The following is a 25050-nucleotide window of genomic DNA, read 5'->3' as shown; positions in this document are numbered from 1 at the left end:
CAAATGCCTCACAGGTGTTGAATGCTTACAAGATAAAAGAGTAGTCTTTCCATATTTCCTAAGAATTTTCTTTTGAAGTTCATGTGGATTTTCTATCTCATTGTTTCTTTTTTAAAAATGGTTCATGGCAAGAATCCATTTCATCTTTGGATGTAATTTTCACTTCCTAAAGGCAGACCCAAGTTTTAGAAGTCAGCCAAAATTAAAAACAAGAAAATCAGTCAACAAGTAAATTTTCACACACTTTGGGAAGGGAAGAAGAGAGTGAAAAACTGCTGACTCTATAATAATCTGGCTTAGTAGGGTCACAGTTCTTTTCTTAATTCTTCAAGAATGACTTAATGCATTACTAAGTACTTCCACAGTCTCGCTAGTTTGGAATCATTACCTGAAAAAGAAGGAAGCTTCTCAAGCTAAGAACTTGACAGATACATGGAAAAGACTTTAAAAATCAAAAGATCACACCAGTTTTTTATTTTTATCATTTTTTAAATTGAAGTTTATTGGGGTGACAATTGTTAGTAGTTACATAGATTTTAGGTATACAATTCTATATTACATCATCATCTATATATCACATTGTGTGTTCACCACCTAGAGTCAGTTCTCCTTCCATCACCATATATTTGATCCTCTTTACCCTCATGTACCCCCCCCTATTTTTAGCATTCTTAAAAATTGTTTTCCCTTTATTATTATGTTTTATATTTTAAGTTTTCCAACTCTCTTAGGGCAAATATTTTTCGTAAATTTGTCTAGCTTTTTATTTTGAGCTTATTGTAGATTTACACGTAGTTGTAAGAAACAATACAAAGAGATTTCTTATATAAACTTTACCCAGTTTCCCTAATGGTAGCATCTTGTACAACTGTAACAATATCACAAGCAAGAAATTGACATTGATACAGTCTACCAGGCTCGTTCAGATTCTATCAGTTTTTACATGTGTGTGTGCGCGCGCGCGTGTGTATTTTGTTCTGTGCAGTTTAAGCACGTGTAAATTCCTCCAAGGATTCCTCAGGCCACCCTTTTAAGTCCCCAGCCACCTTCCTCCCACCTCAATCCCTCTAACTTTTGGCCACCCATAATCTCTCTCCATCTCTATCATTTTGTCATTTCAAGAATGTTACATTAAGTGGAATCATATAGGATGTACCCTATAGGATTGTGTTTCTTCTATCTAGAGATGGAATTTGAGATAGAGGGCAAAAGTATAACACAAAAAATTCTCCAGGCCCTTTATTTTATCATAATATCTGAATTTCTTGGCATTAACTCATTACCACTTGGGGCAATAGGAAAAGGTGACTTCCCTATCAGTATTTATGTGACTTAATTTTATCTCCAGTTAGCATCATGGAAGGGATGATGGTGGTTTGTTTTTTAAAACTCTTACTTGTCTTATGTTGTTCAAAAGATTGTCCTAAATTAAACAGATAATGAAAAATCCTCTTCGATATGACAAATTTATTAATTTTTCTATACATATTATCTGGAAAACTATTCTAAATGTATAACTTATTAGAATCCATAGATAAACAACCAAAGACAAACAAATCTTTGATTTTTCAGAAATCAGTCAACCTATAGCTGTATACTGGGGACTAACTCTGCCCCAAATAAATTCTTGAGTAGATATGGAATTTTTAAAACTTTCTAGTTATTATTTTTTAAAGTAAATAAAATATCCACAACTGGGAAAATTATAGAATAGTAAAAAGATTGATTTAAGTACCAGAGAAAGTACACACAGAAGTTTCCCCCCCTTTTATGAGAATCACATCGCAGAAAATAGAGAACATCAAGAAAACCAGTTTTGTTTTGTTTTCCCTTCTTCCGCCTCTGCTCACCCACCCCCACCCCCACTCCTGTTCAAGCTGTTGTTTCTCAGTCTATTTGTGTAGGACACAGCTCCACTGAGGCAGTCAGTCGCCGTCATTGGTCGAGGGGCTCACAGCAGCTCAGGGCCGCTCTCTCCCCGCTGCCAGCCGCTCAAGGCAGCTCAGCTCCAGTAGAGGACGCAGCTCACTGGCCCTTGTGGGAATTGAACCAGTGACCTCTGCGTTAGGAGCACAGTGTTCGAGCCACCGGGCCAGCCCGAGAAAACCAGTTTAAATGTTGCTAAATAGACTTAATTTTTTACTGACTTTTAACAGCTATATATTCCATCAAGTGGTTATATATTTTATTTAAACATGTCCCTATTTTATTTTATATTACTGTAAATTGTTCAGTGTTCTTTGTAACTATGGGTTTCTCTATAGTTTGGAATGTGTTCTTCACCCCCCCCACCCACATATTATAAGATTCTATTTATATGTAATGTCCAGAATGAGCAAATATATAGAGACAAAAAGTGGATTAGTGATGTATAGGGCTGGGGTGTTGGAAAAGCTGGGGGATGATAGCTAAGGGGTACAGAGTTCTTTTTGAGGTGATGAAAATATCCTAAAATTAATTGTGGTGATGGTGTTTGGTAGAAGTTAGAAAATGTAGGAGAAGGAGGAGGGGTGGGAGGCGGTCTGGAATGTATTCTTAGGTTAGAATCCAAGAAGTGAGATATTGATGAAAAAGGGTCCTGTTATATATTGCTAAATTGCTTTCCAAAAGAATTGTGCCAATTTATAATACCACCAGCAAAGTTTGGGAGTATAGTTTTACAACACTTTTATCAACATTTGGTATTATACTTTTGCTAAGTAATTTCTTTTGGTTTGGATTTATATTTAGTTGCTAGTGATGTTGGATATATCCATGTTTGTTTAATGGCTGTTTTTCTCCTTTTAATTATTGTTTCTGAAAATTAGAAATGTTGCTGTATTTTGTCTTTATCTTCCTTGCCTGTCAGCCTGCTTTCTTAACAATAATTACCTAAGTCCCAGAGGCAGTGGTCTTTTGTTACGTTTTTGTCTCAGTCTCAATTAAAATTAAAAATACATATAACAGATATCTTGAGATTAAAAACACTAGTGCCCTTTGTTAAATGCTTTTTGTAAGCAATTTTGCTCCTTGTCCAGGACTTCCTGCCACAGTCTATTTTAATCCAAGAAGGCTTGAGCCTACATAAGCACTGCTGCTGTTAGCAAGTACACTGGCTGTGTCAGAACATAGACCTTCATTTATAGTGAACTTCTAATTATATGCTTGCCCCTGCTATTAGAAAGGAAGTAACTCACTTTAGGCGGAGAAAATTTCATTCTATTTGGCTGTCATATAATAGACTAAAAGAAATATGTTACAGATACACTTTTGTGACCTCAGGTTACAAGTAAGGAAAAGTAACCCTTTTCAAACTAATGGGACTTAGCTCATTATTTAGAGGCCAGATTCAAGTGACTTAATAGTGTAGCATTAGACTCGTAAAGAAACTTACGAGTAGATTAACTGCTTTAGAAATGGTAAGATGTATAAATAAAGTACTCTGTTTTTTTTTTTTCTTTTTCAGGTTTACAAGTAAAAGTAAACAAACTGAAAAAAGAACGAATTTTGTAAGTATCAATATATAACACTGATGTCTTATTAGTAAGTAATTGATATCAATGTCCTATTTGACCTCAATGTCTTATTTATAAGGAAATTAGCTTTAGTTAATGTGGACGCTGGATATTTAGTTGACAGTGAGTTTTTCAAAATTCTAAGGTAAAAAGAATAACTTAGTCATTTTGAGTAGTCTTAGGTAACATTTGCTTCTATCTATATTTTAACATAACTTTAATATGTAATTATTTTCTGTGATGTATTAAGATGGAAATTGATCTGTAAACTCATTTTGATCTGTCAACAGCATTCTTTTCTCAACTATCATTAACCCCTGGAATTTAAGATACTACATGGGGGAGAAGAATAATTCTGGGATTTCTAAGGTCCTATAAGAAATGGGTAGTTTAGACCCCTTTTAACTCATTTGAAATTACCAATTTCCCTAAATTGTTCCCCTAAATTGTTTTGGTTGTTAAGCTCAGAATCAGATCTGATTTTCTAAGTCAAGAGCATATTTCACTCATGGTTCTTTAGAGCTTCCACATTCAGGATATAGTAGAATATTATTACTTATAACAACAGCTGTGGTCATTGTGACTAATACTGCATTTGCTTTATGGTATATACCAATGGGTCTCAGTTACTTCATATTCCTAAAGCCTCCAAGGCTATAGCCAAAAGCCAGTTTACCAACCACCCATCAAACACACCTACCTGTTTTCTTCATTATAATATGAATAATGAATATTGGAAAGTTCTTCTTTACACCTACAAAGTCATGTTGGAAGATGACTTAGATTCAGAAATACAAAATACTAAATTTTTAAAACAGTTTTTTTGAAGAATAATTTTATGATTCTTCTTAATTAGTGATAATTTTAAATGCTTTGCACTATTGATAGTGTACATGTTCTTACCTTAAAGGTGTGTTTTTTTAAAATATCCTACCCGTAGAATAATCCATTTTTCTGTTTATGCAGTAGAGCTGTGTGTAGTTCCCATAATGGAGAGATGTTTCTTATAGAGTAAATTAAATAAATTTATTTATGAATAGTAAGTTTAGGATGTGTATCTTATTAGGATAGTTTCTTACTGAGAGGGAAAAAAAAACACCAGAAGTGACTTTTACGGTAAAGAATATGTATTTTTTCATATAAAAGGCCCAAAGTAGGGAGAGTCTAGGACTGGTTATTCAATGACTCAAGAATCATCAAAGACTCCAGTTCTTTCTGTCTTTTTTCTCTGCCATCTTCAGCGTTCTGGCTGCCCTGTTAGCCTTCAGTTGATGCAAAATGGCAAGATGGCTGTCATCCTGGTTATCACTTGCAGAACCTCCCTGTGTCCCTTTCTACTAATTATAAAAGTTTTCCAGACGCAGCCTCCAGTACATTTCCTCTAACTCACTGATGATTATTTTGTGTACGTTCTTAAACAGTAACTGGCAGAGAAAATTAAATTGACAGGATTCACTTAGACTAATAAAGATATGACAGTACTTTATATGTATTCTAGGATTGAGCAAATAAGTAAATATATTATTGATAATCAGAGCCAGGTTTCTCACTGTTAGTAGAAAGGAGTTACAAATAAGAAAAGAGAGAAGGTTAGGATGAACCCTACGCTGCTGGGTAGGAATTGGAGTTATTAATATGAATTCATGGTTTTTAATATAGAGATGGATACATATAGAAATAGATGAAGATATGTATTAATGTTTGTGAGGATATATATACATTTCCTAGGCGTGGTCCTTTGAGAGGGCGTAGAAACAGTGATTCCCAATGGTAATGAGCACATCTAAAGCCCAGATACTGATTTCCAAAGAGGATTCTCCAGTAAAAGGAATCAGGTTCTTTGGAGAATTGTCTGATTTTAGGGCTTGTGGGTATGTAAAGTTCAAGATGAGCTGGAACATCTTGTGATGCCAGAAAATAAGGAAATGTGCATAAAGCAGTGGGGAAATGTTGAAAAAATACAAAAGAGAACTTAAAAAAAAAAACTCCTAATGGCAAAATCTAGGACAATCTGAACAATGAAATAATGATAATAATGAATATTCTACCCGTGGAGTAAATGGAGAATCCTTTTTTAGTAGAATTCCAATTACTAAATGTAGAAAGAATGTTAGAAATAGTAAATCACCATTTGGCAAAAGATAGCAATAATTGTTGAAGGCAAGAATGGTCAATTAGGTTAAAATTAGTGAAAGTATGATGAAAAACAATAATTGTAAATGTTGCAAATTACTCAAAGTATCTCCCACAAGATAGGTAATAATTGTAAAGGGAACATTATAGTATTACAGTTGGAGGGACCAGGCAGATCTCATCTCAATCAAATGATCAAAGTTAATATCACTAGTGATCAGATATGTCAACCTCATGTACCTCCTCGTATGATGCACTAAGAAGAACACAACATTACTTCTGTTGTATTCTTACCAAAAATGTTATCATGGGATTTTATCGTGGGAAAGACCAGGCAAATCCTAGTTGAAGGACAGCAAAAGAACTGGCCAGTACTTTTCAAAAGCATCAAGGCTGTGAAAGACAAAAAACTGATGAGGAGACATGACATTAAATGCAATGTAGGATCCTGGATTGCATCCTTGACCAGAAAAATGATATTAGAGAGATAGTTAGCAAAATTTGAATAAGGTCTGTTGGTTAGTTAATGGTATTGTATTGATGTTAATTTTTTATTTTGATAATTGTATTATGATTATATGAGCTATTACCACTTTGAGAAGCCAGATGATGATAGGTATACAGGTACTCTTTGTTCTATGTATATAACTTACTTGTAAGTCTGAAGTTATTTTAAGCTGAAACATTAAAACCATTTTTTAAGATTCATCCCTTGAGTCTGGAGAGAAGATCAACTTCCCTCCAAACAGCTGCTGGATTTTGAAAAAAAATCGCCATTCTTATAGCAAAGAATAAGAAGATGACTGTTGGATAGGCAACCAAAAGTATAACTGCATTTAGACTACTGTGTTTCCCGAAAATAAGACCTAGCCGGACCATCAGCTTTAATGTGTCTTTTGGAGCAATAATTAATATAAGACCCAGTCTTATATTATATTGTTATGTTATGTTATATTATATTATTAAAATAAGACTGGGTCTTATATTAATTTTTGCTCCAAAAGATGTGCTAAGAGCTGATGGTCCGGCTAGGTCTTATTTTCATGGAAACACGGTAGTACTACTCTTGTGGCTCAGAGAATTACTCTTGTGACTCAGAGAATAGTAGCCAATGCAGCTCTTAAGGCATGGTTTACTTTTATGGCACAAATTTTGTTTCTGTGAACAATATGGATATCAAAAACCTTTCAGTTTTTTAATGTACTTTAATTACTATTGATGATATTACCTTATGTATATGTATGTATGTGTTAAAATTATCCAAATACAGAAAATTCTGTGTATAAGTTCTCCCTATAATAAAAGTTATTCCAAAACAAAATAATGAAATTGTATTAGTTGGACGAGGAAAACAGATTATTTTCGTGTTAAGTAAAATTTCTCTTTTTCTATTCACTAGAAATCAAAAGGAAAATATCTTTGTTTCACTTAGGAATAAATAGCCTTTTCTTCAGCGGTGAAAATATTTTGAGTGGTCTGAGATTAAAAATTATTATGAAATACACTTATTCTGTTTTTTTCATTTTCATTTTTGTTTATAGCACAGCTAGTGATAGTTGCTACAAGCATTTTTAATCAGAAGATGAATGCTGTGGGTGACTTGATGTGGTGATTTAACATACCAAACTAAGTAGCTAATTACTGTTTGTCAGAGTTATTCTATGTATTTTATGTAGATAATAACACTACATAGGACGTCTGATTCTTTCTGACCTTTTCTGATACTAAAAGTGTAATGTTTCAAAGTTGATTGGTAGATGTTTGAGCTACAGTAGTCTATATTTTCAACTTCAAGACCACACAGAAAAATCCCAATTAAATTTCTAATGAATCTTCTTAAAATATATGCATATGTTATATAATAATGTGATTTTAAAAAAAAATATGATAGTGTGTTAAATATTACACAACCTTGGAAAGTAACCAGGTAATCTACTAGAAGAAAGCGTTAGATGTCTGTTTTTTCTTGACTATAAAATCGTAATAATAAACACCTTAAATAGAACTTAACAGTGTGCCAGCACTGTTCTGCATGCTATATATAGTACTTAGTCTTTGTACATGAGGTAGATACTAATATATCCACATTTTTTGAGGCACAGAGAGTGAGGGTCACACAGCTGGTAAATGACAGAGCTTAGATTCAAACTTAGGCATCAGGATCTAGGGTTCGTGTGCTTCCACTCCACTATACACCCTGGCTTAAAAGTAATGCCAGGTAGAAGTTTAAGCAGCGCAGAGATTAATAAAATAGAAAGTATAAATGTCCCATAATGGAAAGACAGATGATATGAGTAGAGTACCTACTTTATTAACTCAGTACATTAACAAATGTAGACAGTAATGAAAAACAGTGAGTGTACATTTTAATGGCACTTTTGACAACAACGTTGAGTCAATGGTGGAACACAATCCACTCCTTCATTGTGTTCCAGCATTATATAATGAATGCCTGGTACTTAAGATAGTACTTCCGTAGTACATAAAAATACTGCAGAGCAAATTCTAATATACCTTGAACTCTGATTAATAAGATATTCAAACCTTACTTTTTAAGTTGTTTGTTTTGATACAGCAAATTCATGATATATATGTAAGTGATGGGACCATACTTTGGAGTTCTTATGACAGAGCTATCCTGTGAGAAAATTTTTCCCTAAAAAAAACAAAAAACAAAAAACTTATTTGTTGACTTTCAGAGATGCACAAAGACTTGAAGAATTCTTCACCAAAAATCAACAGCTGAGAGAGCAACAGAAAGGCCTGCATGAAACCATTAAAGTTCTGGAAGATCGGTGAGTCTGGTTCTTGGATATTCTTGAGTAAGAGATGATTTCCCCCTTAGTGGAAAGTACATTGGTTTTAATTTGTAATCAACTCTGGGACTGAAAGTGATCTTTTTCCCAACCTTACGTCAACTTAGGATAAATACTTTATGAAATTAAGGATACACTCTTACAAGTTTGTTTTTTCACTAATTACAGCAATCACATCAATTTGCCCTTTAAATGGTGTTTCTTTATCTGGTGTTTTACGTGGAATGTGCTTACCAGTAGCAGTGTTCTAATTCATTTGATGTTTCAATTCCATTTTTACTTCTAGCTGGGTGGAAACTGCTTCACAATTGTATTCCTGTTTTCTTAGTGCTGCCATTCTTTTTCTTTCATGCATGGTTTTCATTTCCAGGCAGTCTAGGACTTTTTCTTTTTGAAATTCTGCCGCTTCTTTTGAAACACCTGCCACTTACTTCACCTCCACGTACAGACTTCTTTCTTTCCCACTCTTAGGAGGTTAACACCATATGTTAGTAAAGACTTCCTGATTTTGCTGTGTTCCCTTGCCTGAACTGTAAGTGCTATTTAGGACCTTGAAATATCTATAATAAACAATGTTTCTTGTTTTCTTGATAGTTAGTATTTTTTCATTTATTACTATTTTTGTTTATGTTACAGAGGGCTGGTGCTTTGAATTTGCTACGGTGCCTTTAGTGGTTAAATAAGCTAATATTCTGCACGTATGCAAACTGAAGTTGAATAATCTTCTATAAGTACTATCTCAGTGGATGAACATTTACTGAAATAGGCAGCCTATTGTGGAATAAAGTTCCATGTGCTTTAGAATCATAGATGTGAATTTGAATTCCAACTTCACACTGTATCCTTAATTTAGATTCAGCAATAGTTTTGTCCTTACTATGTTCTAGGTATTGCTCTAGGGGCTGGGGATGATGTTATCCCTAGTATGTTACCAAACCAATATTTAATTTTCAAAGGTTGGAAGTGAGTCATACAAATAAGATAATTCTAAATTTTAAGTGCTATGAAAAAAATAAAATTGAATGATGTAATTGAGTGACCACAGGCATTGGGAGATGAAGGGATTCTGATTCCCTTCATCTAAAGAGGTGGCATTTGAACTGAGACCTGGATTATACGAAAAAGAGCCAGTCATTTGAAGAACTGGGTATAAAAAGAAAGCAGACAAATGCAAAGCCAAAGGTGGAAATAAGTTTTGAAATATTGGAGGAATAGAAAGTCCGCTGTGGGTCTAACTTAATGAGTAGGAGGATGAATGATAGATAAGATTGGAAAGGTGGGAAATTACTAGATTGTTTAGGGACATGGGCAAAAAGCTTGGATTTTAATTGTAATGGGAAGCCATTGGAGGGTTTAAGGGGAATGTTAAAGGGACATGAGTGTACTAATAGCATCTTTTTCATCCAGATGGAGAAGTCAGATGGGTAGCTGTATATGTGAGTCTAAACTAACTGGAGAGATAAGAGGTAGAGAAACAAATTTGAAAGTCATCACCTGCATATAAATGGTATTTAAAATCTGAGGACTGATTAAGATCTCCTAAGGACATCTTAAAGAATGTAGGAAGAGAATAAAAGAAGTCTCAGTGCTGAATCTTTGGGCATAATGAAGGTTTAGTGAAGAATAAGGACACAGCAAAAAAGACTGAGAAAGAGAAATTATCAGAGTAGGGAAGAAGCCAGGAACAGATGGCATGACAATACTGCCTTCTTCACAGGGCTGTTTTGAAGATTAAAGGAGATAATGCTAGTAAAACTACATAATAGAAGTTTAAAAAGCCTTACAATATCCCTCCTAAGTGGCGAATGGGATTCTAGCCTTTAGCGCTGTAGTCTACCCCAACCAGATGTAGTCTCTCCCAGCTGAGCTGGTAGGAAGCTAGAAAGCCAGCCATACCTGTCTCTCCCTCAGTGCGGGATCCAAAGGAAGTCATCACTTACTCCTCCCTTAGTGTAGTGAGGTGTTTTCTCTGTATATGTAATAGAGGATTTGGGAGGAAGGGTGGAAAGCGTATGTTTCTCAGCCTTTAACTCTCCAGCAATTGAAGCACTTCCTTCTCTTATTTCACCATATTTTTTTCTCTCATCTCTACCACTCCACCACTTTCCACAAGCAATGAGGTTCTTCCTTCCCCGTCTATAATAATGGTAGTAATGGCAAAAGATTAGAAACTCTTTCTGCTCAGTGATTCCTACATCAAGAAAATTTTAAGGTTGGCTTTAACTAAATATGTTATTCCGGGTTCTTTGAGAAGCAAACATCATGATGACATTAGACATTCAGGAGATCTATTCGGGGAAAACAACTATAGGGTAAATGAGGGAGTTGGAGGAGGCTGGGAGAGCTATGGGATCTCCATATATCTGACCCTTTTGAAGAGAGGGGAAAAGGAAGGTCTTAGACTGAATTGCAATTTTAAGAAAGGCCACTGGGAGTCCTGGAGCCACAGTACCTGCTCCACTGCTTCAGTGGCTGGCACCTGACTGGGGAATGCCTAGTGTGTTGACCTGTATGAATAGGTGAAGGATTTCAGAGCACCGCAGGAGCCAGTGATTTTACTTCTCCCAGAAGGAGAGATGGTTTTTGTGGCTGCCACACTTAAGGACTTGATTTATTTCCAGCACATTTATTTATTGATTTATTTACTTCCAGCACATTTCCTGTTCAGTTGGTCATTAGCAAGTTTAGGTCCCAAAGATCCCACTGAAAAAAATCACAAGCTGGTGTTTTCATTGTGTTTTGCTTGAATTGATTTAAAACAATCCTCTCCATTTCATCCCCCAGATAGTGTTCTTCATCTTAGGCCTTGAAGAAACTCCTTTCTAGTGTCTTCCGATCATTTCTTCAGTTTATGATTTAAAGTTTGGACTTCTAGTTCTGTTATTCTTTGCATTTTGTGTTTCCCTCCTTAAATGAATTTTTTTCCCCAGGCTCATTCTGAGGCAAAATATGGATGAATACCCCCACCCTTCCTATTGATACATTTTCTAAATTACTCTCTTTTATTCAGTTAATATATTTAAATAATTGTTAAAGATAATTGTTAAAATTATCTTTTTGTGGCATATTCAGATTGGTGAACATGTGGAGATGCAGAGGGAGTGGTGTGCCTGGGGAGGAAAAAATGATTGATAGATAGATAGATAGATAGACGTATATATAGAGAGAACAATAGATATAGATATCTATATAGATGCATATATTTATATAGATATAGATATGTATAGGTAGATATATATGCACATACATATATATATATCTTTTTTTAATTCTGTTTCTTAAAACTAAATTCTTTTCTATTTTCGGTCTGTGGTCACTAATTTCATGTGGTTATGATGTTCTCTGCTGTTTCTTATCCTAAATGTTCTCTTGCCTTTCATTCCATTCACCTTCATGTCCTTAGGTAGGTGGGCCTATAATTCATTACGTAGTATTTGGTGGTGGAAGCGGGATGGGGCAAGGAGTGTAGCTCATTTATTTATACACATGCTTTTTCTCTCCTTCAAATACAAATCTGAAATTTTCTTTTGGGTGTACTTTAAGATTTATCCCTCGTTTCAGTAAGCCTTATGTAATTAAACCAAGAATGATCTAGATCTGACCATTACTTTTTTATGTAGGAATTGATAATGCATTAAGGGTTTCCTTTGAACCCATACTTTGAACCCAGGCATTTAGCACTTAATCTTCACATTAATGCTTTAAGGTAGATGGTAAATCCATTTTACATGTGAGGAAATTGAGCTGGGAATAAGTTAAGAAACCCCAAGGTCACATAGTTAATGTATAATTAGGTTAAATTTGATCCTTCAGATTCTCCAGTTTCTACTATTTCATCATGCCTGGTCTGTATGTTGTCTTAATTTTATAAATGTTGTACAAATGAGTTTACATCTTAACTGATCATCTCAAAGTATTTGTGTTTGACCTAAAGATACCAAACAGATATTCTGAGATAATCTTCACCATTGCCTATTATCTAGCCTGTTTTCTTTGCAGTTTTTTGTTTATTTTTTGTTATTTTTAAAATTGCTACTAACTAAATAGTACCTTTAAGTAAGTAGGTAGCATTTGTTAAAGTTCTATCTTATGTAAAATTTCATTTTAGTTTTGTCATACGTAAGAATGGTGTCTATAGCAAGCTTTAAAAATCTATAAAAATTAATGTTTTGCCAAGACCTTTATAAAGCAACATGTATTTTGTTAAAATTTCTAATAGCAATTCTGAAACTTGCTCTCTACACTTCATAACAGGAAGTGATTCTTATTTCTTATGCTAATGTTGTGAAAATATTGTGAAATGTTTCAATGAAAGGAATTACCCAGTAAAGGTAAACTTGATAATAAAAAGTTCTAAATTTTTGTGGCTTGTTTATGTTTTACTGCTACTATTATTACATTTACAAACTTTTTCAAGGGACAAAAGTATTTCACTAAATCTAAGAAACAGTCACTGTGCTAGAAAAGTAGATAGAATGCACTTTTTAAAAAAAGAATCTGAACAAAGCAGTTAAAACGTAGTTGTCCAGTAGATTTTAATATTTTTAAAAGCATTTTTGGCAATCAGGAAACTCATCTTATATTTCAGCCGTCGTTAAAAGGGAAAATTGGTACTCATAATTAGAGGATTTGTAGTTCTACAACTATTTTTCAAGTGCTGGACCAAATGTCCTCTTTTGTCTTGCTAACTCTTTTTACTCATTGATTTGAATTTAAGTATCAGACCTTCTCTGACTTCCTAGACTAGGTTAAGTTCTGCTGTGTGCTTTTATATTTCATAGTACCCTGTATTTCCACTGTCAAGATATGAATCATACTTTGTTGTAATTATATTTTTATAATCTGCTTTCTCTAGTGTACTGTAAGCTCTTTAAAAGATGTGATATTATGTTGGCCACTGTTGTATTTATAGCACTTAACTAGTCATTGTAAGTGTTCAGTGAAAAACTCTTTTGAATGAAAATAAATAAATTTCAGGAATCTTTTTGGGTTATAGAAAGCAGTTGTGCATATTGTTAATCTGATAAGTTTTAATTGCAAAATGAATGCTTTTATTTCTTCATCTCTATGAACAAACTGGAAAAACTCAGAACACATGTTGCTGTCTGCTCTTACAAGTGGAATTACTCTTCTTTCCCTTTACCTGTTTATAGCTACTGAAATTGCATTCTCCTGTGAAATTGAGGCAGTTTTTTTCTTTCTCTGACAGCCACAGTGGAAGATAGGCAAGAGGAAAGCAATGGAACCCTGCTGATGGAAATAGGAGCTAGCATATTTTCTCAGATCCATTTAAATTCAAACTAGGATCAGTGAGCAATTAGGAGTTGACTCACAGATATTATTATCAAGAATGGCAGTTGATTGGAGAACTCTGGAAGTACTAAATAAGCTGGGGAATATTGCTTTACTTTGTAACTGTCTATGGCAGTGGCATTTTAGAACTTGGAATCTAGGGGTCCCAAGGGATTGTTTTCCATTATACTTTATAACATTTTACTATGTAAGATATAATTTCTTAGAAACAATAAGGTGTTTAGTTTCTGATGACAGACTGATGAGTAAATGACATTAAATAATTCATTAAAATTGTTTAATGCCATTTAACTCCTTCAGTGTTTTTCAAAGACCTTTCAATGTCATGTGCTCTGTCATGTGCTCTTTGGCCTCTATAGCTTAATAGCTCTGTGTGTAAATTATTTACCATGATCAGTTCAACTATTTGAGTGTTTATTGCATGGACCCCAAGCTATTAATTTGAACAAATCTTTTATTTGTTTTTCTTTTTTCTTTCTTTTAATTTTTATTGGGGCATATTTGATAACAGTGTGTTTTTCCAGGACCCATCAGCTCCAATCAGTCAAGTTGTTGTCCTTCAATGTAGTTGTGGAGGGTGCAGCTCAGCTCCAAGTCCAGTCACCGGTTTCAATCTTAGTTGCAGGGGGGCGCAGCCCACCATCCCATGCGGGAATTGAATTGGCAACCTTGTTGAGCACTCTTGCTCCAACCAACTGAGCCATCCGGCCGCCCCGCCAGAAGCTCAGCAGCAGCTCGTTGTCTTCACTCTAGTTGTGGAGGGGACAGCTCACTGGCCCATGTGGGAATTGAACCGGCAATCCTGTTATTCACAGCTTGCGCTCTAGCCAACTAAGCCATCCGGCCACCCTGTTGTTTCTTTTTTTATTTGTATATTTTTGTGTTAATGTGAACATATCTAAAAGAGAAATATAAATATGAAATATGAAGTATTTTAAAGCAAATAGTTCAAATTGAGTTTCTTAAAACATTTTAACAGTGTTGTGGTTTTGTACTAGAGAGACTATTCTTATTTCATTTGGAATTTTAAAGGCATATATAGACTTTACTATAAGCTTTAGAAATGCTTGAAAGCCTGAAAACGTGTTAAGTATTATAACAGAAAGATAAGAAGGTGTATGTCCTTTTAGTACCTTAATTCTCAAAAAGATTTTATTCAAAATTTACTAGAATATAATATTATTAAATTAAAATGCTATCATGAAAAGGAGTATAGTGCACTATTTGGCTTAATTTTCTCTGTTTTTCCATTTTGAATTTGTATTCAAGTAATGCATGTACATTATAAAGTTGTATAGTTATAAAGAAAACAGTGATCTCTTCTTCCACTCTTTCGTATCTTTCCCTGTTACAGTTTTTAGTTCTCCAAAATTGTAGATGATGTATCTCCTCTTTAATACTTGATTTATCAATTTGAGACTACTTATTACTTGCTGTGAAGATAATACTATTTTATCCTCCCTCGACTATTTTTGAATAGTTATTATTTCAGTTCTTATTTTACCTTTGAACCTCAATACATATATATATGCAAATATATTATTATAAGAAGAAGCTCAATATATGTATTTACGTTAAAAAAAAAGAGATGTCTAAACAGTCTCCTTAGACTCACCACTATATTACAGGAAAGATATTGATACTTTTACTCTTTCTTGCATCAATCTTCCTCTCTTTCTACCTCCTGTCTTATGCCAGCTGAATATCAGCATATAAATATTGACAAGGCTGATAATAGTTATACTTTTCTGTTACCAGATTTCAATCTTTGTATTTTGTTTGTAAGTTGATTGTAGAAGTTGCAAAATAGTAAACCGTGTTTATTTATTGACTATGTAAATGTTAGCTACAGAGCTAGAATTACATTTCCCTCTTTACAAGTCTGATGTCACGGCCTATGTGCCACTCAAGGATGGTGTTTCTAATGCCTAAGTCAAATAGATTATTTTCTACTCGGTCCCAAATCAGTTGTTCAAATTAGCCCATAATCATATTACGACAAGAACACATTCACATAAGTTTGCTTTGTGTTTCCTAGAATTTCTAAGTACCTTTTTTCATATCAAGGCAAGAAACATGTTTTTCTCACTGTGTAATTAATATTATTTAATACCTTAGTTATTCTGTTTATTGATTATAATAATTTTTGTTGCTCTTTTTCTTAAAGACATGTTTCTTGGGACTGAAAAACTTTCTGTACTAATTTGAGCCATTTATTTTCTGGGCTATCCTACAACTGCCATTCTGGGATTTCCCTTCACTTTATCCCTATATTAATTCTTTTTACTCATGTTAGTTAACAAATATTTATTGAGCACCTACCTCATACTAAGCACTATTTTTGACCTTGAAGATATACCAGTGAACATGGTTGATAAACTGTGTGCCTGTTTTTCGTTTTTATTGTTTTTTCATGCTCATTTTGTTATAGGTCACCCTCAAGTAACTGCTGAAAAGTCACAGAAAGTCAATTTTCAAAAAATCCTTGGATGGCTGAAAATGTGTTTATTTTACTATTGCATTTAGTGGATATGAAATTCTAGGTTCAAAATAGTTTTCCCTCAAAACTTTGAAGACATTTTTTCAGTTTGTTACCATTCAGTGCTGATAAGAAAATTGATATTATTCTAATGTTCATTCCTTTATAGATACTAGATTATTTTCCTTTCTGGAATTTAAGATCTTTTTATCCTTGTTCTGAAATTTCATAATGGAGTGTGTGTGTGTGTGTGTGTGTGTGTGTGTGTGTGTACACGTATATACCCTTTTGTTTTATGGCTGCATCACTTCTCGTATTTCCAGGGTTACAGAATATCTCCCTCCCACCCCAAATTTATTTTGTGCTCTCTGAATTGGTTCTTTCCTCCAGGATCAGTTCTATTTATTTTTGTTTTTCATGTTACTGGTTTGCTTTATACACTAGATAATGATCTTTGGTTGTGTTTAAGAACGTGAGACTGGGTTGAATTTTCTGCATACTTGGCATGATATCCTCTGCTTTTAACTGTATATCTGTTTTACCCCAGCTCTTCCACGTTCCCCCTTCCCCAGGAGTTTTCCTAGAATAGGAATATGGACTGGAGGTTCTGTATATGTCATGGAAGTTTACTTTTCATTAAGAAAGTAGGGAGCTATTATTTGTCCTGGAGGGCCCTCAATGGGTAGGATTTTATACACTGGGGCACTGACACTCAGCTGCAGCCCTGTTTTTTAAATTTCCTCGTGATTTCTTTTTTAATTCATTATTTACTTTAGAAGTGCATTGTTTAAGATTCGTGTATTTGTGGATTTTCCAAATTGTTGATTTCTAATTTAATTCCTTTGTTGTGAGAAAACATACTTTGTATGATTTTAGTGCTTTTAAACTTGAGACTTGTTTTGTGACCTAGAAAATAGTTTATCCTGGAGTATGTTCCAAGTGTGCTAGAAAGAATGCGCATTCTGCAATTGTTGGCTAGAGTGTTCCATAAATGTCAGGTCTGGGTGGTTGTTAGTGTGTCCCAAGTCTGTTATATCTATGCTGATTTTCTGTCTTACTGGTTCTATCCATTATTCAGAGTGGAAGCCTACAACTGTTATTGTTGAGTTCCTGTTTCTTCCTTCAATTCTGTAAGGTATTGCTCTGGGTATTTTGGGGCTCTAGTATTAGATGCATATGTGTTTATAATTGTTATATATTTCTAATGAATTGACCCTTTTATTATAAAATTCACTGTCTCTAGTAACACTTTTTATATCTTCAAGTCTGTTTTGTCTGATAGTTCTTAATGTAGATGTTCCAGCTCTCTTTCGGTTTGTGTGTGTATGGTGTATCTTTTTCCATCCTTTTGCTTTCGACCTATTTGTATCTTTAAATCTCAGGTGTGTCTGTTGTGAGCAACATATAGTTGGATATTAATTTTTTGTCCTATCTGACAATTTCTGTCTTGATTGAAGTGTTTAATCAACTTATGTTTAATATTATTACTGATATGGTTGGATTTATACCAGTATTTTGCTTTCTGTATGTCTCATGTCTTTCTTGTTCCTCTGTTCCTCCTTTTCTGCCTCCCCCACTCCCCTTCCTCACTTGATCTTTCTGGAACACCCATTACTGATATTATGGACCTTCTAGGATGATCCTCTAGTTTTGTTTTGTTTATTTTTTGTAGTGCTGAAAGAGCAGTTTATTAGAAATGAAAGTACACTCCAAATAGGAGCAAGCGAGCGAGCACAAAGCAGTGGCTCAAAAGGCCTTCTACTTTTATCTTTACTATTTTATCTTTGCATTTTTACATTACTTTTTTGGGAGATTTTCACAACTTTATTTTTTCTCTCTCTATTGAGTTTTTTCTTTCCTGCTGTTACATTTTTTTTTTTTTAAATATTTTATTGGGGAAAGGGAACAGGACTTTATTGGGGAACAGTGTGTACTTCCAGGACTTTTTTTTTCCAAGTCGTTGTTGTTCTTTCAATCTGTGGAGGGCGCAGCTCAGCCCCAGGTCCAGTTGCCGTTGCTAGTTGCAGGGAGCGCTGCCCACCATCCCTTGCGGGACTCGAGGAATCGAACTGGTAACCTTGTGATTGAGAGGACGTGCTCCAACCAACTGAGCCATCCGGGAGCTCAGCGGCAGCTCAGCTCAAGGTGCCATGTTCAAGCTTAGTTGCAGGGGGCCGAGCCCACCATCCCTTGCGGGAGTCGAGGAGTTGAACCGGCAACCTTGTGGTTGAGAGCCCACTGGCCCATGTGGGAATCGAACCGGCAGCCTTTGGAGTTAGGAGCACGGAGCTCCAACCGTCTGAGCCACCGGGCTGGCCTCTGCTGTTACATTTTTAATTTCTAAGATTTATTTTTGTTTTCTGTATTTCCTTTATGGCAATCCTGTTTTCATTTCATAGTTTGGTACATTTTTATTTTTCTGAGAGTATTTATAGTTTGGTGATAGTGTGTTTTTCTTCTCCCTACATAGCTTATACTTTTTAATTTTTTTAATGGTCCTGTTTGCTTTAGTTCCTTTCACCTTATAAGCTTTTCTCAGATGTCAGTTGATACTGCATTATCTGTGTTTAAGAGAAGGAGATAAAAGTTGATTAGAAGCTCTGATTAGAATCATCTGCCTGATCTGTTTCATTGATGATCCCTAATGTCAGTATCTTTAGGTCTTTCTTGTTAGCCTGGTCAGATTTCTTAGAGAAGACTCCTTTATTCTGCTTCCTGGAATGTGTAATCGGGCTTGCTACCATTGCTCTTGAAGCCAGGTAGATGACGAAGCCTGGGCTAGGGTCTGAGAATTTGGTGTGCATATACAATCATTTCATTATTGTACTCCTACCTTTAATTGTACCTGGTATCTCCCAGACTAGACACTGTCTGTTTTAGACTCGCTAAGAGATGAAACCTCTAGTCTTCTGCTGGGAATGGAAGGGGTAATCACTTGACTGCTCAGAATACAGGAGGGAATATGTTTGTATGGAAAATATCTTGAAACATACTTTAAATTAGTCATTACTGGTACCAATTTTTGTACCTTCTATGCATTCTACAGCATAAATCAGGTTGTTTCTAGGTCAGTATTGTCCAGCAGAATTTTCTGTGATAATGGAAATGTTCTATATCTGCATTGTCCCTATGGTGGTGACTAGACACATGTGGCTGTTGGGCACTTGAGGGTGACTAGGGAGCTCGATTTTTAGTTCCGTTTAGTTTAATTTAATTGAAATTGAAATAGACACATGTGGCTGTGGCTACCATGTTAGACAACATAGTTCTAGACTTTTCCCACCATTCAGCGTTGTTAGGTCGGTTTCTATTTATTTGTCTACCAGCTATTTTATTTTCAATTACTTTAGTTTCTTCTTCCATTCTCCCTCTCCTCATGGGTTTGTGTCTTTGAAGATATACAAATATCTTTACAGTAGTTTTGTGAGATTTTGGGAGGGAGCAAAAATATATGCAAATGTTCACTTTGTCATTTTTACTTAGATGTTGCTCATTATACAATATGGTTTCAAAGATCTTGATCATCCTAATTCCTGTCTTTGGAATGTACTCCAATTAAATCGAGATGCCCAAATCTTTATTCCTTCATTCTAGAAATTCCAATTCCACTAATGCAGCCCTGTGATCTCTAATCCTTATCAACATTGTTGGTATGAGTTTTACTTTCATATAAAAAAACCCTTTAGATTCTTTTTGTTTGTTTCAGTTGTACAGTTTTCATGTTTTACCTCCTTAACATTTTTAACATTTTTAAAAATTCATTCAATATATTACCATGCTGTGATTTCCATAGACACTTAAATATTTGCATTTTATTCACTTAGGTTATTGAGTTGAAATTATCTTTGAATATATATTTTCTAAATTCCTAATGTGGGATATGTATCTTTTTTTAACCATATTTTTTCCTGATTATATAAATAATGAAATTAGAGAAATTTTGAAATACAAATAATGCTAAGAAGAAAATGTCCTATAATACTGGTACCTGCAAGATAACTTAGTAACATTTTGGAGTACACCTTTCCACACACCCCCTTTGCCCCATGCAATATATGTATTTTCCTTTTCAGCACTCACAAATAATTAGTAAAAGTTACTTGTAATCTTTTTTACATAATAATACATTGTGAATTTTTACTACCATAGGAGTTTTTTTAAAAGCTGAAAAGGACAAAGTATGAGGTGACTTTATTTTTAAACTTTGAGTTCCTTGAGTTTTTAGTATTAATTCAACTAAAAAAATTGTTGAGCACTCATTATGTATTATATGCTATGCTGAACAAAGCAGATGCAAGCTTTCTTAAGATATAATTCTGCCCTTCAGTGCTGTCCTGGGGTTCATATTTTGGCTATAATAAATGAAAGCAATTTCAGTTTCTTCAATAAATAAGTTCCCTTAGGTAGAGTTTACAATTGGCAGATTTTTATAGAATTTCACTCCAATTGCAGTCTGTAGATAGTAATGTTGTAGCATGATTTCAGCCTTTGAGAATTTGTTAAAGGTATAATACAGCTTTAAAATAGTTAATTTTCTCTGTGTTTGCCAAGACAGTCTTTTAGATCTTCATAAAACATAAAAATTTTGGAGTTCAAATATAAAGAAATATCTTTTAGTAGTTGAAAAATATTTTGGGTTTTTTTCCTTTATTTTTCAGCTTTATTGAGATATAACTGACAAAATTGTAAAGTTAAGAGTACATCATGGTGGGCAGCCAGTTAGTTGGTTGGAGCGTGCATGTTAACAAGGTTGCCCGTTCAATTCCCACATGGGATGGTGGGCTGCGCCCCCTACAACTAGGATCCAATATGGCAACTGGGCTTGGAGCTGAGCTGCGCCCTCCACAACCAGATTGAAGGACAACAACTTGACTTGGAGCTGATGGGTCCTGAAAATAACACACTGTCACCCAATAAAAAAATTTAAAAAATACACCATGGTGATATGATAGACATGTACATAGTGAGAGAATTCCCACCACCATCTGGAGTTAATTATTAATTAACACATCCGTCACCTCATTTATTTATGAGAACATTTAAGTTCAACTCTAAAAATACTTTGTTTTTGTTTCATAGATTAAGAGCAGGATTATGTGATCGCTGTGCAGTAACTGAAGAACATATGCGGAAAAAACAGCAAGAATTTGAAAATATCCGGCAGCAGAATCTTAAACTTATCACAGAGCTTAGTGAGTTTCCTTTCTTCATTTACTAAGTATTTAAAGCATAATGTACTGTTGCTGAAACCTATTAGTAAAGCGGTTGTAATCAAATGGACTGTTTACATATACTTTTGTTAATTTAGGCAGAGTTCAAATGTCCTTTTTTCCCTTTGTGTAGATTTAATCTCATGCTTATTTTAGTAAGAAATAGGGTACAAAAAAGTTTGTGTAAATACTGTCCAGTTGGCCTTAACGTCTCACCAGCTATAAGACAAAGAAAGTTTCCTTTGGATATGTCCATATTTGTTTATTTGGTTTTATCTTTATTTTATGTAATTTGATTATTTAGTAAAGTTAGATACAAAGCAGACAATTTAGTATTCTATAAAGGTGTACACTTTTTTGGGTTTTCATGACACACTGTTGCAAGAATACGGTTTTCAGTTAGGCTCCTTCCCCATTTAACATAGGATTTTCTTACATTCTTAGCCTTTTTTTTTTAACCTTTTTCTTTTAACCTTTTTCTCTTCTAATACCTTTCTTAACCTTCTTCTCTTTTAACTGTTTTTATACTCTCCTACTAACCCTTATCTGGATTCCCTATAAGCAATTCATAATCAACATGTCCAAAATCTGATGAATTTATCTTCTTTCCCAAACAAATTCCACCTTCTGACTATACATTTTTCTATTCATGATATTGTTATCCTCTGGATACTCAAGGAAGACTATACGAAATATATGCTCATTATTTTAAAAAGAGTTAGGAAGAACATAATTTTATTCTACTCCCAGAGATAACTACTATTAACAATCTGATACATATCTTTCCAGGTCCAGGTTTCTCTGTTTCTGTCTGTCTGTGTCCTTAGTTTTTCCCCCTCTTCTTTCTCTTCTCTTTCAAATTTTGATGGGATCATACCATATTTCTTGTCCTAACATGTGTTATTTCATTTTATACTATGTCTTAGAAGTCTGTACATGTTAGTATATTTAGCTGTATAGATTCTATGGTTTGTATGTGTAAATACATGCATGTGTTTATTTAGTAATATAAGAATATTACCAAAGTGTAGAAATTACATTTATTACATCTCAGTAAACGTAGTTGAGATCTACCATTATATTATCATTAGTACTACAGATAATTTTCAGTAATGTCCACACATCTAATAGTGAGATTTCCAGCAACTTTTAACTATCTGAAAATAGCTGAAAACTCAAAATAAGCCAAAAAACCTAGATGTTAAGGAATAGGACAGTGTTTTTCTTTTCCATGGCTGCATTGTATTCCATAGTGTAGATGTCACTTACTTAGCTATTCTCATTGATGGACAGCTCAGTTTTTTGTTGGAGTGTTTGAGAATGTCCATTTTCCTGCATCTTCTTCAGCTTTGAGCAAATGTAGTGATTGCTAATATTCAAACTGGTGGGCAAAGAATGATCCCTTTTTAAAATTAGCATTCTCCTTATTACTATCCAGGTCAAGTATCTTTTCACATGATCTTCAGTTTGCATTTCTTCTTGGGTGAATGGCTTGAATATCCTTTGCCTAATTTTCAGATAGATAAAATATTTTGTGAGTTCTTGTTGAAAATTCAAAAACAAGACTATAGATGTTTTACTAACCTCTTTAATAAAATCTGTGTCTCCTTCTAAACTTGAGTATCCTGGTTCTCAAGGACACAGGGATGAAAAAATTAAAATATTCCCTAACTATTCATTTTTAAATCTCGTATTATAAACTAGTAGTCTCAGATAACACAACTAATAACACCACCAATGTGATTTCTGAAAAGTTCAGGAAAACTAATTTTACATAAAAACGAGCAAGAGAAAACTTACTAAGGTCAAATCCCAAACAAAGTTGTTGTAAGAATAAAGACATTAAGAGCTTCATGTTTACAAATTTTTGGTATTTCTGTCTCATTGCTGCTTTTTTCTTCCTGTCCTGCCTTTTTTGTTGTTATTTTTACTATTCCCAGTTACTGAATTTAGAGGATATTTGGGTTTTAAATTTCATTTTTATTTGATCCTTTACTATTTTCTTTAATTCTTTATTTCTATTCTTTTTGATCAACCTTGAAATTTTACCATGCTTTCTGAAAATGTAAAGTTAATATCTCAACCCTCTTCTGAATCACTTTGGTTCTGATGTACCAGTGGCACCCTTTCTGGCTTTTCAGTGTTGCAGATTGACGTACTTTTAGAGTTGTTTTGTCATTTCATTAGATTTGGAGAGGAAGAGTCAAGTAAACCATCTTAATCAGAAAGCTAAGGTCACCTTTGACTTCTCTTACCCTATAAAGGATGAGTTGCCAAATAACTACTGCTTCTGCCTCTGTAACAGCTCTTCTGCCTGTCCTCACTTCTTATTTCTCTACCTTGGCTACTTCTGCAGCTATTCCAGATACTCATTTATTTTAATGCAACATTCAACTAGAGTCGAAGGATATTGACTTCAGTGTTCGACTTTACCCCATGAGCTCAAACTATAGAAAATCTTGTCAGTGTTCCAGAAAGGAAGTTTAGGAAAGCAGATGTACATTATTCTGTATTTTTGTGTTTTTCAAGAATGAATAGCAATAGGAAATTTTTATACTTTAGTCATTTATTTTAATAAAATGTAGCAATTTACCATATTTACTTAAAAATATAAATACTGTAATTATTTTTTGTGGATTTTTTACACATTTTGGAGAACAAACTTGAAATGAAGTAATGCAGTAAAAGGGTTAACGATAACCTGACTTGTCAATGCTTTCTTCTCACTTTGGTATATATATAAATACAAACAAATTAATCTTCCTATCATTCATCTATGAAAAATAACTGATAACTTTTAAGATAAATTTCAGACTTCTTAGCTTGCTTTTGAAGGCTTTCGACCATTTATTATACCCAATCTTTCTAATTTTGTTCCATTAATTCTCTGCATAGAATAGTCACCTATCAATCCAGCTCAGTTGTCCTCTTTGTGATGAATTATTTCCTGATCTTTTCAAGGGCCCAAAGCAACCTTTTTCTCCTTAAAATTTTCTTTAGTATTTTATCTGTATCTCTCTAATGGCCTTGTCACTTTCAGCTGTATAAAACACGTCTATGTAATAGCTTGTCTCTCATTACACTGCACTTTCCTTTAGGTCATTGTCCATATCTTAAGTTGTTTTTTAGATCCTCCATAGCAGGTAGTTTAGCAGCCTCACATATTGTAGATAGTCAAAAAAGTTTATTTACTCAATGTATGGAAATATGTTTAGATTTGTAAAACAGTGAATTAATTAGTCACAAGTTTTGGATGATAATTAACTTTCTTTGGTAGAGACTAATTGTATTTTGTGACTTGATCTCTTGTATGTATTCCTCCTAGTAAAACACACACTTAAGCTGCGACATCATACTAAAGATTGATAAGACTTTTGTGCTGACTACAGTGGAAATTATAGCCCAAAATTGAATTTCTGCTTTATAAATTAAATAAGGATGGATAGGAAAATTTAGTTGAGGTAGATTCAAATAAACAGATACTACTTCAATGGATATGTTTAGATTACTGATACCATAATTATTCATGAAATATAGCATATGACTAAGGTAGAAAACTTGACTTAAGTATATTTATATTATAAAAATTACACTGATATTCAGTG

At 34.0% G+C, this 25050-nt stretch overlaps 1 protein-coding gene across 6 annotated transcripts in view; it reads left to right on the top strand.

The window, feature by feature from the left end:
- RBBP8 (RB binding protein 8, endonuclease) overlaps positions 1-25050 on the top strand; it is a 94542-nt gene that overhangs the window by 30090 nt on the left and 39402 nt on the right. For 4 of the 6 annotated variants that reach the window (XM_074340242.1, XM_019741272.2, XM_074340239.1 and 1 more), the window contains exons 3-5: positions 3446-3488; positions 8327-8422; positions 21315-21427. In XM_074340242.1, the coding sequence (XP_074196343.1) occupies positions 3446-3488; positions 8327-8422; positions 21315-21427 (252 nt within the window). Of the gene's footprint in view, positions 1-3445; positions 3489-8326; positions 8423-17313; positions 17371-21314; positions 21428-25050 lie in introns of all 6 variants that reach the window. The other 2 variants (XM_074340243.1, XM_019741273.2) reach the window with 1 other exon arrangement.

The sequence above is a fragment of the Rhinolophus sinicus genome, linkage group LG09, assembly GCF_036562045.2.
Source record: "Rhinolophus sinicus isolate RSC01 linkage group LG09, ASM3656204v1, whole genome shotgun sequence".
Taxonomy (NCBI): domain Eukaryota; kingdom Metazoa; phylum Chordata; class Mammalia; order Chiroptera; family Rhinolophidae; genus Rhinolophus; species Rhinolophus sinicus.
The sequence above is the reverse complement of the archived record's forward strand: the minus strand, read 5'-3'. Positions and strand labels throughout refer to the sequence as shown.